At 41.3% G+C, this 14663-nt stretch overlaps 2 protein-coding genes across 8 annotated transcripts in view; one reads left to right on the plus strand and one right to left on the minus strand.

Annotated features, from left to right (window-relative positions):
• LYRM4 (LYR motif containing 4) overlaps positions 1 to 5824 on the minus strand; it is a 175652-nt gene extending 169828 nt beyond the window's left edge. The window contains exon 1 of the mRNA XM_004432149.3: positions 5681 to 5824. Within this exon, the coding sequence (XP_004432206.1) occupies positions 5681 to 5766 (86 nt within the window). The 5' untranslated portion in view covers positions 5767 to 5824. The remainder of the gene's footprint in view (positions 1 to 5680) is intronic.
• The window catches only part of FARS2 (phenylalanyl-tRNA synthetase 2, mitochondrial), a 516049-nt gene continuing 507204 nt past the window's right edge, over positions 5819 to 14663 (plus strand). For 4 of the 7 annotated variants that reach the window (XM_087437946.1, XM_087437948.1, XM_087437949.1 and 1 more), the window contains exon 1: positions 5819 to 5913. The gene's annotated coding sequence lies outside the window, so the exon portion shown is untranslated. Of the gene's footprint in view, positions 5914 to 6109; positions 6618 to 14663 lie in introns of those variants that run through there. The other 3 variants (XM_087437947.1, XM_004432148.3, XM_087437951.1) reach the window with 3 other exon arrangements.

Genomic DNA, 14663 nt, shown 5'->3' on the forward strand with positions numbered 1-14663 from the left:
AATCTTCCTCCTTGTTTCTCCCCAAAGCCCCAGTAGATAGCTGTATGTCATAGTCGTACATCCTTCTAGTTGCTCTATGTGGGACGCTGCCTCAGCATGGCTTGATGAGCAGAGCCTAGGTCTGTGCCCAGGATCTGAACTGGAGAACCCTGGGCTGCCCAACTGGAGTGCATGAACTTAACTGCTATGGCACCAGGCTGGCCCCCAACACTCAAATATCTGATGAAGAACTAAGGAGTTATGACACTCAATTTGGTAAGCATTAGGGCATTATTTTTGCCTTTCTCACAATTTACAATAATATATTTTTTAATCTATAGGAGGAAATGGCTGATAAAAATTATCTCTGAGGGGCCGGCCCCGTGGCTTAGCAGTTAAGTGCGCGCGTTCCGCTACTGGCGGCCCAGGTTCGGATCCCGGGCGCGCACCGACGCACCGCTTGTCCGGCCATGCTGAGGCCGCGTCCCACATGCAGCAACTAGAAGGCTGTGCAGCTATGACATACAACTATCTACTGGGGCTTTGGGGGAATGAATAAATAAATAAAATTATAAAAAAAAATATATCTCTGAGTGCGATTTCCTTTTGCTTTTCTTTTTTTCTTTTTTTTTATAATTTTATTTATTTATTCATTCCCCCAAAGCCCCAGTAGATAGTTGTATGTCATAGCTGCACAGCCTTCTAGTTGCTGCATGTGGGACGCGGCCTCAGCATGGCCGGACAAGCGGTGCGTCGGTGCGCGCCCGGGATCCGAACCTGGGCCGCCAGTAGCGGAACGCGCGCACTTAACTGCTAAGCCACGGGGCCGGCCCTCCTTTTGCTTTTCAACAACAAATATTTATAAGCATATACTAGATGGGTATTGTGCTAGGCACCAGGAATAGAGATTAGACAGAATTTTTGCCTTCAAGGAACGAATGGCAGAGAGACAAGTAAATAACAACTATAATAGTGTTCGAAATGTGTAATAATAAATAGGAGAACGTGGTGCTGCCTCACATCCAACTTATCTTCCACTTTATCTAGAAACTGGCCGTCAGGCTTGGCATGAATCACCCCAACTTCCTACCCTCTTATGTTGCAACTTATCTTGACCTCCTTCACTACACTGATGGAAAAGCAAGTGTTCCTCCTCCTGTTCAAGACCAATCCTACCACCTGTGCTCTCAGATACACCACTTTTCACCCCTCCTGGGGTCTTGCTCTGGCAGTTAGCCACACTCCCGAATCATGTTAACCAACTTCCTGGTGTGGGGGTGTCTACACTCACTGGGGCAGTTTACCTCCTTCTGATTCACTTCTCAACCCTACAAAGGTTCTACCATAAGCACTTCACTAACACTGTTCTGGTAAAGGTCCCTAGATTTCTCTACATTGCCAAATCCAGGGACGACATTTCCCCCTTTATTTACTGGACCTTGCTAAAGCAAGTGACCCTGCTGACCACAGCCACCTTCCCCCAATATGTGGCTATCTGGATTTCCATGACACTACTCTGTTTGCTTGTTCTCTTCCTGCTTCTTAGACACTAGAGTAGTTATCCAAGTGTGGCCCAGGGACCACTGGGGGTCTCTGAGACCTTTCAGGGGATCCATCAGGAAAACTGTTTTCGTAATACCAAGAAGACATTGCCTTTTTCATGCTCATTCTCTTATGAGTGTACAGTGGAATTTCCCGGAGGCTAGATGACATGTGATACAGTATCAGGCTGCAGGCAGAAAACAACCATAAGAATCCAGCCGTCTTTAAGCTAAACATTAAAGAGATTTGCAAAAATGTCAAACAATGTCATTCTTGCCAATGATTTTTTTGGGGGAAGAAAAACGGTTACTCTTCATAAAAATGTTATTTATGTTAACATATAACACATTTATTCATTTAAAAATAGGTGTTTTAAAATGTTTTAGTTTTAATTTCTAACATGATAAATGTTGATAATTATGCCCCACATAAACAAAAGATTTTTGGGGTCCTCAGTAACATTTAAGAATGTAAAAGCATCCTGAGACCAATAAGTTTGAGGACCACATTCTCAAACTGTGTCTTCTTGGCCCCCTTTAGCGGTTCTTCTTCGGCCAACCCCTTATATTTTGATGTTCTCTAGAACAGCATCCTTAGTCCACTAATTTTCTCACCATAAACTAGGATTTCACAATCTTGGCACATCTGACATTTTGGGCCAGATAATTCTTTGTTACAGTGACTGTCCTGTGCTTAGCAGCATCCCTGGCCTGTAATTACTAGACGCCAGTAGCATCCTCCCACCCAAGTTGTGACAACCAAAAATGTCTTCAGACATTGTCAAATAAAATTGTCCCTGGTTGAGAACAACCGCTCTAAATACTCTTCCTGGAAATTTCACCTAATATCAAGATTCTAATTCCACTTATTAAGTGCCTACTCTGTGCCAGGCACAATTCTAAGCACTTGACATGTATTAACTCATTTAAACCTCACCACTCTATGAGATGGAGAAATCCTTTTATAGATAAAGAAACTGCAAAACAGAGAGGTAAAGTGACTTGCCCAGGGTCACACAGCAAGTGAGTGGTGATGACAACTCCAGCTCTGACTGCTTCCCTGAACTGTAGATTCTTGTGAATAACTGTCTCTGCTGGGCATCCCAGATGACATTCACTCAAGATGTCCCAAAAATGAACTCAAAAGTCTTCTCTCCACAAGACCAGCTATTTCTGTATTTCTTAAGTCAGTTAATGGCACAACTTTTATACTTAACCTTTCTGTGCCTCAGCTTAACTAGTAACCTGGATGTCATTCTAGACTCTGCTTGGATTCCCTTCTTCCTTATTCGTGAATCCAATCATTCATAGAGTTCTAACAATTTTACCTTCTAATTATTGATCAAATGTCTTTTTTCTCTATCTTCCACTATTCCTGCCTTCATTGGCGCCCCAATCTCACCTCAGCACTGTTGTCATAAACTCCCATTTGGTGTCCTTGTATCTAGTCCTCCAAATTATCTTCTACATTGTTGCCAAAGTGATCTACCTAAAACACAAATCTGGCCACACCACTTTATGACTTAAAGCTCTTTATTGAATATGTAGCCCCTCCAACCTCAGTCCTGGCCTCTGTCACCCCGAATCACACTTAACCCTCCAGCAATTAAACAATCTTCTACTGTTTGTTGTTATCTGAGCACACTATGCTGCTTCGTTCCTTTGATCCAGTGTCATCTTCTGGGAAGTATTCTTCATTCTACACCCTGTGCATGCCTGTGACAGCACTGCACTTTACAGTGAAAGTGATTTCTATAACTGTGTCCCCCAGAGGTCTGTAAAAAAGCCACTGATGGTAGGTGCGTTGCTGAGCCCAAAACTCTCATTTTTCTATCTCCAAGGTCTGGTACGGCACTGGACAAAGTAGTCTTCAGAGAAGTGTTTTGGAAGCATTGAAGTAAGAGCACACTTAGGAATAGGACCTGTTTGGATGGGGGTGGGGGCTGTGGACAAGAGAATCAGGAAAATCTTTGTCCTCAGAAGGTCACTATTGAGCTGAATCTTAAATGAAAAAGAGGAAATGAAGACACGGGTGATTAAAGGGCATGCAAGACAGAGAGAACAGTACAAGGAACAAGGGGCTGTCTTTGAAATCTGCAAGACGTACCCTTAATACAGAAGGACATATTTTATAACAAGTAGTTTTATTATCTCATGAGATGATACTAGCGGGAATCTCAGGTTTTAGGTCCATAATTCCAGGAAACGGTGTAAAATGATTACCAGATTCCTTTGGATAATACACTTACATGTGGATAATAAATTTAGCTCAAAAGCATTACTCAAAATATAATTTGAACAATTTTCTAAATGCATATTAGCTTATAGTGGCTCATACACAAATTCATTTCCAACTTTCTGCCTCCCATCTACAACTTTGAATGATTTTCCTGCAGTGTACCCCTGTTGACTTGGCATTTATTCACTTGGTAAAACAGCCTTATATGTGGATTTCACCACCTGGCTCATAAATCATTGTTTTAGAAATGGAAAGGTTCTTAGAGATGACCTAGTGCAACAGGCTAATTTTACAAACAAGAAAATTGAAACACTGAGGTTGAGTGAGTTGTCCAAGGTTATATATTCTGAGGGCTCCTACTTGACTTTTCCACAATGTACTCTCACGTCTACCCTAACCCTGCCGCTGTCTCTTCAGTGTGTGACCTATGGCTGATTCCCAGTTCTTGTTTATTGTCAGTAAATTTAAATCACAAAATTTTTTCCAGACTGTAGCGAAAATGATTTGTTTCCACTTATTCACTTGCTTATTTTTGTGGCTTCCTTCAACAGATGTGGTTAAGTTCTTGGTGCTAAGTACTTGGTTAATTTTTTGTTAAAAATTCCACCAGTATCCCTAGTGTTTACAAACTTTACTTTCCAAAGCCAAAGTCATTAAGCAAAACCATGTTCTTCCATGAAATATTTCTTTTGACCACTTGACTGGGTGGATATGACCTCATTGGTATGACCTAGATGTTGTTCTCAAATTCATGGGATGAGTAGCTTTTCTAAACAGGTATCTAAAAATTAAATAGTCACTGCTTGAGAGGTTTAGTGTTCTGTGGGATAACCAGGGTTGTACTGGGTCTACTCATCATAGGGCACTGCTCATATACCTACTGGGAGGGCGGGGCCTATCTAACCATCTCTGTTCCAGGGGTAGGCTCTGCTCCTTGGACACTCAATCCATAGGCTGGGTGTCACCAAAAGCGGGACCTGGTGTTAAGAGATGAGCTGGTCTTATCAGATTCTTGCTTTGGGAATGTGGCTCAAACTCAGAGAGCATCAGGTAGTTAGCAGAAAACACCAAATCTGAAAAAATGCAGAGAAAATCCATAAGATACATACACTAATGATGGATCGGAAGTTTACAGGAAGCAAAAACAAAGCAGAGGCTCTGAGGAAGACAAAAGATACAAACAGTAAAGAGTATGAATAAGGGACTCAAGAGCAAATATGTGAATGCGGCAGACATGGGAAAAAAAGTTGTGTGCTACATCCAGGATGCAAGAGTTTAGACTCTCATTCTCCTGCTGCTGAGATCCTTTAAGATGTATCCCCATCTGATGAAGCCAAGATAAAGGTTTCAGCTCCTGGAAGCTTGTGAGACCTTTTTTCCTTTACCGCTACTAGTGTCTCCTGCTTACAAACCCTGCCCTCGCCGCCCCTCCCAAAGCCAATGCCCTAAGCATAACGGACTGGATTCTTGCAACCAAAAAAGCTAATTAAGACATCCAGGAAAGGAAATGGAAGGAGCGGCTGGAGCAAGCCTGCAGCTTGTGGAAATGTGCTACTGCCCGGTCACTTCCACTGTCAACTCTTCCAATCCTAGGGGAAGTTCTAAATGTGCAACAAGCCGGTCCTAACCTGAGCATCGGCAGCTTTCACGCCCATCCTTCCTCTAACCACGAACCCCGGGATCCGACCTGGGGGAAAACGTCACAAGACTTGAAGGTCTTCTCTGATACAACCAAGGGCAAGCCCCCTGCCCTTCCCCCGAGGCTGCAGAGGGCCACGCCCGTCGGCAGGGGCACACTCCTCGGACGAAGCCTGCCGGTCACCGTCCCGAGGCCGCCGCGCGAGACGGGCTCCCTGCACCCGGGGCGTTCCCGGGCCGCCCGCGCCCCCCGACCTCCCGGCCCCGCCGCCCGCCGGCTCACCTGTAATTGTAGGCGCTGAAGTGCTTGCTCTCTCTCAGCATCGCCCGGTACAGGTCTAACACTTGTGCGCGGGTGGAGGCTGCCATTTTGGAAAGAAAAAAAAAGTAAATGGGTCCTCTTCGCAGAGGTCCCGAGTTTAACCCAACCCACAGAACTTCAGTCTCCGAGGAAACCGCGAACGAGATAAAACGCCGTGGGGCCCGGGCTTGCTGGCGGGCCGGGCCTCGGCATAGGTGAGCTCCGACCCCGCGCGCGGCTTTGGAGGCGGGCGCAGGCGGGCCTCGGGCAGCTAAGGGGGAGGCGCCGACCGGAGGCGTTTCCGCCCGCCGCCTGTCCGGCCCTGGGAGCCGCTGCGGCGGGGAGCTGCAGGGACCGCCGAGGGGCAGGGGCTGGGCCCTGGAGCTGGGCGCCGTCTCCGCACCGGGCCGCGCTGCTCGGGGACGGCGGCGGAGGCTCGGCGCTGAGGGCGTGCAGCCCGTCAAGGAGCGCCTTTGCGAACTGCCCGGGGTCGCGGCGGGGACACGGAGTCAGAGCACAGCGCCAGGTCGCGCCTCTCGAGGCCGGAGGCCGCGTTGCCCGGGTTACCGAGCGCTCGCCAGGCCGACGCCCCGCCCCCGGCCGCCCCGCCCCCCGTTGAGGCCGCCCTCGGCGCTGCCTGAGAGGCGTGCGAGGTGGCCGCGGTGCCTTCTCCTCGGCCGCGCTCGGTCGGTGGCCCTGAGCCTGGGGCACTCGGGTGTGGGGGGCGCAGAGGCGGCGGGGCGGGGGCTCACTCGCGCTCCAGCTCCGCCCAGGGTGACCGGCTAAGGGGCCTCGGGGGCAAGGCCCGCTTTCCTGTCAAAATGGCAGCGCCTAGCGTGCTCCGAGGGGAGCTGTGAGGAGGGGAGCCTGCCGCGCTTCAGTTTGAAACACGGGGACTGGGTCCCCCGGGCGAGCGGCGGTGAGTGCGGGCTCGCTGCAGCGTGGGTGCGCCCTGGGCGGCTGGCGCGGGGGGAGACCTGGCCGTGGAGTTTTCCTCTCGCGGAGTCTGAGCTCTCGAGGGGCTGCTGCGGAGTCAGGAGTCCCGCAGAGTTGTCGTCTAATAAATACGTACGAAAGGTGGGGTGGCCTGGGCTGTAGGCGTAGGAGGTGAACTGGGGAAACCTTAGAGATTTAAGGACTGTTGGGGTCATTTCAGACCCAAAGCAAGAAGCTGAGCAAGTTTTCTCTTGAAGCTTTCATGGCTAAGTTTTCTCCTGTGGCCTTTCTCCGAAGACTGCAACTTTTCTGAGTCACCGTGTTACAGTGGCGGATAAAGTTGTCGTTCTGGTCCTTGTCGTGGGACTGGGCGCAGGGAAGGAAGCCTGAGCTACTTCTGGTTACTGTGTTCGCAAAGCACTTGTCTTGGTTTTGGAATAGCAGCGTTAGGAAGAGCCCCAGTTGTCTTGCCAAAAACACAGCGAGGAGTAACTTTGTACGTAAAAGACAAGTTTGCATTGACATCCATCTTTCTCCAACTGCTGAGTTATGGTTGTGTTTCATTTCTTTATCTGGTTTTGAAATGACACTTGCTTTGTATCAAAGCAACCGTGTATTTTCAGGAACTTTAAGGGCAGGAAACACTTGTCTGGTTTTACCACACTTTAGTGTACTTGCAACAGAGTGTACTTGCAACGTGGTGTCCTTGCATTCATACTTATTAGTCATGTTGCAATGGCATTTTAAAAAAGGTATAGAAGAGAAAATACTAATATTAAGATCTTTTTAAGCTTTCTGATTTTTTTTTTTAAGGTCTGATACATCTATGAGTCTCAAAATAAGATTTTTTACAGGGTGGCTGAACCTCTGTCACTCTTGCAGGTTGATCAGGCCATTGGCTCATGCTCCCTGAAAGGGCTTTTAATATTTTGAGTTTATCCTTTGGCATTTCTTTAAGGATTCAAGAGCAAGGGAATTGCACATTATTATAGAATAAGATCCAGCGCTGTTTTCCCTTAATATGATGCACTGTTGAGTGCTGATGATGTGAAATGGTTATGTGGCACCTGGGAAAACTGCAGGGTAATGCAAGTTAAAAATAGAGAAAGCTATCAAAGTTAGAAGAAAAAATATAATTATTTTGGCTTGCTTAAAATTAATGGGGATTACATTATGTTTTGCTTTCATCTAGAAAGTGAAATTGGAATAATTATTATTGTATACAATTGTTTATGGTTAATAATCAATTTTATCTTTAATGTATACACTTAATGTATCTAAATGACTTGGACTTTGACACTTAATGTGTCTAAATGACTTGGACTTTGTTGTAATCATATAAAACTTTCCAAATAAATATATAAAGTTTAGTTTGTTTGGGTAGCCTAGTTATGTTAGTACAAGAAGTAGTTGAGATTAGCAAAGTGATAGCTTCCCAGTTGATTCTAAGCTAAGTCTTCACAAAAATACTTTTATTATTTTATTTGAAATAATTTAACCAGTATATTGGATATTGTTGCCTTGAAACACTAATAAAAAGTAGTCACATTCCAAAGTTAAATATCCATTTTTGTATATTTTTATTGCAGAGATGACTATTTTCAGTAATTGCTCAGTTTGAGGTTGAAAGTGGAATTGGGCCAGAAGCTGAGAATGGACCCTATTCATATGTCATGTCCTTTAATATGCATTCTGTCCTGGGCTGAGTGTTTTCTTAGGTAATGACTATAAACTAGGGGTACCCACCTACTACCATTTAGGCCTCAAAATGTAAAAATTTCCTTAATATTCACCTGTCCATAGTGATGAAATACCTATAGTTCTTTACCTATGTAAAATCATGTAGTACCTTGTATTAAAATTAGGATTGCTAATGAGTACTTAATACTTGGAGAAATTTCTCCAACCATAATAAGCAATATAACAGCAATTTAACTGTGTTTAGGCTTAAATATTAAAATTATGTGTAAAGAAAATCTTGTATAAATAAGCAACTTGTGATAGTATGATTTTGAAATTACTCTGCTTCAAACATGGATCTAAGTCTTTATTATACATAATTGTCATTTATTTTTATTGGTCTTTCATTCTAATAGAATATGAAGCTGGAAGAGACCTTGGATGTCAACTCACTCATTTTTACAGATAAACAAGCTGAAGACCTTTTCCTCATTCATTCATTCATTCTATATTTATCGAACACTTCCTAAGTGCCATACATTATACAAGATGATGGAGTTTCAGTGATGAAAGAATATCCTAGAAATGATAGGGAACTAGATAAGCAAAGTAATAATTTATTGTTGATGGGTGCTATGATAGGGATAATATTACCAAGGTTAGGCGAGTACAGAAGAGAGACACTTACCTAAGGGAAGGCTTTCCATCATAGAAGGTATTTCCACAAAGAGTAGTAAGAGCCAGATGAAGAATATGATAAGGTAGAGATTGTAGTGTATATGCAAAGCATGGAGGCGTGAGGGAGCGTGATGCATTTGGGAAATTAAGTGGTTTGGAGTAGGAGGAGTGGAATATTTTTGGGACAGCAGACATGATTAGCCCTGTACCTGCTTTATTTTAATTATGTTTCATCTCTTTTGGGGATAAGTCATTTCTTTTCTTATACATTGGCTAGTTCATGTAAGTCAGGTAGAACTGAGCTATTAAAATCTAGATTAGGTTTTGAGGTGTTGGTAGGCTTCTGTTTCAAACCATATTTTTTTTTCTTTGAGGAAGATTGGCCCTGAGCTAACATCTGTTGTCAGTCTTCCTCTTTTTTTCCCCCCTTTTTCTCCCCAGGGCCCCAGTACATAGTTATATATCCTAGTTGTGTGTCTTTCTAGTTCTTCTATGTGGGACGCTGCCTCAGCATGGCTTGATGAGCGGTGCATAGGTCCGTGCCCAGTAACCGAACCAGTGAACCCTGGGCCACCGAAGTGTAGTGTGTGAACTTAACTGCTATGCCACCAGGCCGGCCCCATCAAACCATATATTTTGAATCTGAAATTGTACTTCTTTACCTCTGTGTTCAACAGATAGGTGACCAGCCTGGAAGTTCAAGTCACTGTTCTTGTGGTGCCTTAAAGGCTATAAATCAAATACAGATCTGTTTTCCAAGAGTTTATAGTTTAAATACAATTTGTATGTAATTTAAAATATGGGATAGAAAGTACAAAGTGCTGAAAGGGAATTACTGGTGAAGCTCTATGGGGTCTCAGAGCATGAAGAAGTCACTTCCATAGCTGATGCCTGGGCCACACCTCAGACCAACAGTGTGGCTGAGGCCCAAGCCTCAGGGAATTTTTTTTTTTTTTTTTTTTTTTTAAATTCTCCAGGTGATTGGATCCAGCCAGGGCAGAGAAACATTCATCTGTGGGAATTAGGGGGTTTTATGGAGGAGGTAATGTTTGTGTTGGGTTTGAGAGGATTTAGGTTTGAGGTGGGCCTTGAGGATTTGGATGTGTGGCTGTGGTAAGTTGGCTACTGTGGGAGGAAGTTTTATCCTTGGAAAGGGTAAAGGAGAGAGAGCCTGAATGAGGTCTAGGGAAAAGTAATCATGGCCTAGGGAACACTACGGGAGGGCCTTGTCTAGAGCAGCAGAGTACATGAGGGTGAGTAGAGGAGATGTGGCTGAAAAGGTAATCACAGCAGCTCTCTTAGATGGTAGACGTGAGCTCAGGCCTTCTATATCTCAGTTAATCCTTCTGAGACCTGATGGGAAAGCTGTTATCTCCATTTAAGGAAAGGGAAGCAGAGAGGTTAGGTTATTTAGCCAGTTATACAGCTAGCAAGCCCTGGCAGAGGGCGTTGGTCCAGGGTGTGATCTGTTGAGCTATGATGTTTCATCTACACTGCTTCACAAAAGGCCTTCCATGCCTGCTTCAAGAATTTGAGGTTTATTAATTTTTCTTGGATAACATGGGTGCTTTAGTCATATTTGAATTTTAATTTAGTTGGATTCTCACTTATTTGTAAAGCTAACCGATTTGTATAGGAAATATTACAAATATTCAGAGAATCTCAAATGTTGATTTTTATACTAGCTTTTGAATCTTTTAAGATAAATTTACATTTTTTTCTGTTAACATCTCTTTGGAAATATTTAATGCCTTTTTAAAGTTGTCTATTCATGTGTGTGTGAGAGACATTACCTTTTGGGGGATTTTCTGAAAGTCACATTTCTGTAGAAGCTGTGGGGAGAGAGGGAGAATCCCCCTCTGCCCTTTCCCTTAAGGTTGTTATGGCTGGCCAAATAATTAATAAGACAGGTTAGCAGGAGAAAATAATACCAAGTTTAATAACATGTATACATGGGAGAAACTCAGAAATGAGCAAGTCATCCCTCTGTCTAAGCTGCTTGCTTAAGTATTATAGCTAAAGGTGAGGAAGGTGTTGGGGGTGTGTAGTGGTCTGGGACTTCAGAGGGCAAGAAGACAATTCTTTTCAGGGTCATCTATAGATAATGTGGTTAGGGAGAGATAGAGTTTTTTGATAAAGGGGGCTTAGTGCCCCTCCCATTATAACATCTATTTTACATTATCATTACAGCCATCATGATAGAAGATCTGTTCCAGGAAGGAGCTACCGTGTCAAATTCTTTAGGCACTTAGTGGGGGAGGTCAAATGTCCCTCAGAGAAAACAATCAAGGTAAAGAGATATATTTCAGGGTGGCCAAATCTTGATCTCCCATAGTCCCGCTTTGAAACTAAAAGTTTCACAGTCCTTTTGAAACTTAAAGAAGTTTCATAGTCCAGAAGCTGAGTTGGTAGATTGTTTCATCTCACTGAACACATTTCTTAGTCCTGATAATAGATCAGTTCAATTAAGTTCATTTTAGAAGGTGGTGATGCAGGTGGGTTCTCAAGGTTATGCCTATATTGTGGAAGCAAGCAATCAAGTATTTAATAGAAGCATTTCTATGTAAACAAAAGAAAACAAAGTTAATGGTTGGAGCAAGTTGTAAAGCAGTTTCTGAGTTTAGAGGACAGCCAGTTAAGAAGATTTTTAGATGTCAGCGTCAGAGCATCTTTTGCAGTTTAAAATGTCTCTGATGATGTCATCGGGTAATCTCTTAAGTTTATATCAAGTCCATCAGCTTCAGTTTGTAAGGCTTCAGGAAAAAGGGCAGGTTCAGTTTTCAGTGATTCCAAATGAAAATGATGGAAAAAAAATCAAAAATGTTAGTTTGGAGATCTGTAGCCAGATATTTTAGGAGACTAGAAGAAATCAGGATCCAGTCCAGTCAATAGATATAAAACAAAAACCTCAAAAGACAATTAACAAAACTAGGATCTAATATCCGCAAATGTATACTATAGTTTTTACTGAAATATAATTTTTCTCTCTAAAATCACCCTCATTTTTGTCAAAGATAGCCAAATTAAAACTAACTAGTTTGCAAAATAAGTCTAGTTCCAATAAAGTTGGCCCAATTATTTACATAAGTACAGCAAGAATAGCAGTTGATCACATAGGCTCTTTTAAATTTGCTTTGCTGGAACTTTTTATAAGGAATCTCAGATTGAACTTTAAAGGCCTCTCGAGGCCAGGAAAGCCAAGCCAAGGATTTTGTCATCAGACTTCGCCTGTAATACCAACAGATTTGGGTGAATTCCTCTCTTCCGAGGTTCCCCCCAAATATTTCAAGGTTCCTTGTGCCTACCAGATAAGTGACATTCTTTACTCATCCTGGTAAGTGCTGCTTGGAACATAAGGTACCAGGCCAATATTTCCACCTGGCTTTATTACATAAAGTCCAATCTTCATACCTAAAAAGCTGTATGGCTATATCACAAATATGATGTTCCAGTCACAGCCTTGGTAATATAACCAGTGTTTCCAATTGTGTCCTGGTATAAGGAGAACAGATTCTTATTGAACTTATGCAAATAACTATATTGCCATGAAAACAACAATACTAAGAGTTTCCAAATTCGAGGGATCAGATAGAGAGAAAAAGATAAATATTTCAATTTTACTTACAAAAGTATCATTTACCAAATTGCTATAAGTCATAGCTAGCTCAGGAGAAAAGAGAAAAAGTTTTCCTTAAATCTGAAAAAACAAAACATTAAAAATTCAGCAATACTTCAAATGAAAAATCATAAAAATTATAATCATCCATATCAGTTCATTTAGTCCTGTGTAATCCATTCTTGATCCCAATCTTTTTGTTAGCAGCTTCATAAAGTCATCAGTTTCTCCATCAGATTTCTGTAATTTCTTACCAAGTTCAGTTTTATGATCAGAAAGTTTGTCAGAAACCTGTACTCCAGTGTAAATGTCAGAGTCCTTTCCATGAATTTTTCTGAAGTTGAAACATTTTGCAAAAGCATTAGAGCAAAGAAATAAGTCTGTAAACAACAAGACCTCAAAATGGCAATTGACAGAGAAATTTGGTTAATTTTGTGACATACAACACTTTAAAATAATAATAACCAGAATTATGACTGATAACCAGGACAGATCAGAATTTCAGTAATGTTATGTAATTTTAAAACACCTATATCAATAACATTTACCCACATAATACCACCTAAGCAGTCTTATCATCACTTGTCTGACAATGCTGTCCATGTAATTTAACATAACTGAATAAGCCTAATAAGTTTAGTATCTTTCTCCTTATAGGAAGAGAGCAAATTTCTTTGAGAAGTTCCAGGGCCCTTTGAAAATTCTCAAAGAAAAAAAGTAAAAAAAAGACTTTATTTAAGATATGCATTTTGGGGAGCTTGTCAAAAATATAAAAAGTCAAAGCAAACAGAGCATAAACAGTCCAAAAAGCCTTAATAGAGAGACCTCAGTCTTTTGAACGTAGGAAATTATTTTAACAAAACATAGATTTTCTGTCTTTTAGGTAGACTTATTCAAAGGTAAAGAAAAATCTTTTATAACCCCTTTACTAAGTTCAAAAAAATTATCCTTTTAAGAGAAATAAGACCAAATTATAATTTTGTACCAGCTTACTTCTGATATTAAAACTCAATTACTTAATTAAATTCATGTTAATCTTAGCCAACTTGACCATGCAAAAACTCATTTTCCAGAATTCCTCTTCCACAAACCTTCTATAACTTTCTTTTTACATTCAGGATTTGTCCCATGTCTTTCTTTTCCCTCCTAGTACTTGAGGACAAATTTATCTTTCTTAATCAACCAAACAAAATATTTCCATTCTTTGTACCTTCTTTATGCATCTTACTTTTCTTGTACACAGACATATTTTTCTTAATTTTTAGTAGCTTCAATCACATATACTAATTAGAAATTTTAACCCTTAGAAACCTTAATTTGTTAGTAAAAACTAAGTAAACAATTATAAACATTTTTTACAGTAGCATTTCATGGCTTGATAAATTTATAAACACTTCAGAATTTCTAGAAATATGTTACTTTACAGTACATCTTTTAATAAAACACATGTTTACCAATAGACCCAAAATACCTTTTAGTTTTCCTGTAATAAAAAAAAGCCAAAAGTAGACAAACCTACATTTAGCAATCACTGTCTAATATCTTATCTTATTTGGAAATGATCTAGACACTCAGTGAACTTTTGTCATAAAATTTAGCAAAACTCTAAAGTTTTAAGTCACCAAAAAGAGTTTGGAAGCTGTAACCACCATAACACATAATTATTGTTTAAAGTTCACCCAACATTCATCTTTTTCACAACTATTTAGTCACTTATTCCCAATAATTATTTAGATTGCCTACAAGACTTCATAAGACTTCAGATAAAATTAGCCATCATTTAAATTACTGTTTTTGTTAACCAGTTCTGTAATAGAAATAACATCAGTTTTTTCTACAAAATTTCATGTAAATTTCATCACCTCTTATACCTCTAAACATAGTTATCATTAAGATTTTTATCAATAGGTCTTGGTGTTCTAATTTTGGACAAGGGAAGCATTCGCAGTCAGACGTTTTAAAACATACTCAGGCAAAGTTGATGTAACCTCTTTATATAAAATTAGCTCAAACATTCCAACCTTTATAATCTTATCAACGCTTATACTTTTACAT

The sequence above is a fragment of the Ceratotherium simum genome, chromosome 13, assembly GCF_057802395.1.
Source record: "Ceratotherium simum simum isolate JZ-2026a chromosome 13, ASM5780239v1, whole genome shotgun sequence".
In the NCBI taxonomy this organism is placed as follows: domain Eukaryota; kingdom Metazoa; phylum Chordata; class Mammalia; order Perissodactyla; family Rhinocerotidae; genus Ceratotherium; species Ceratotherium simum.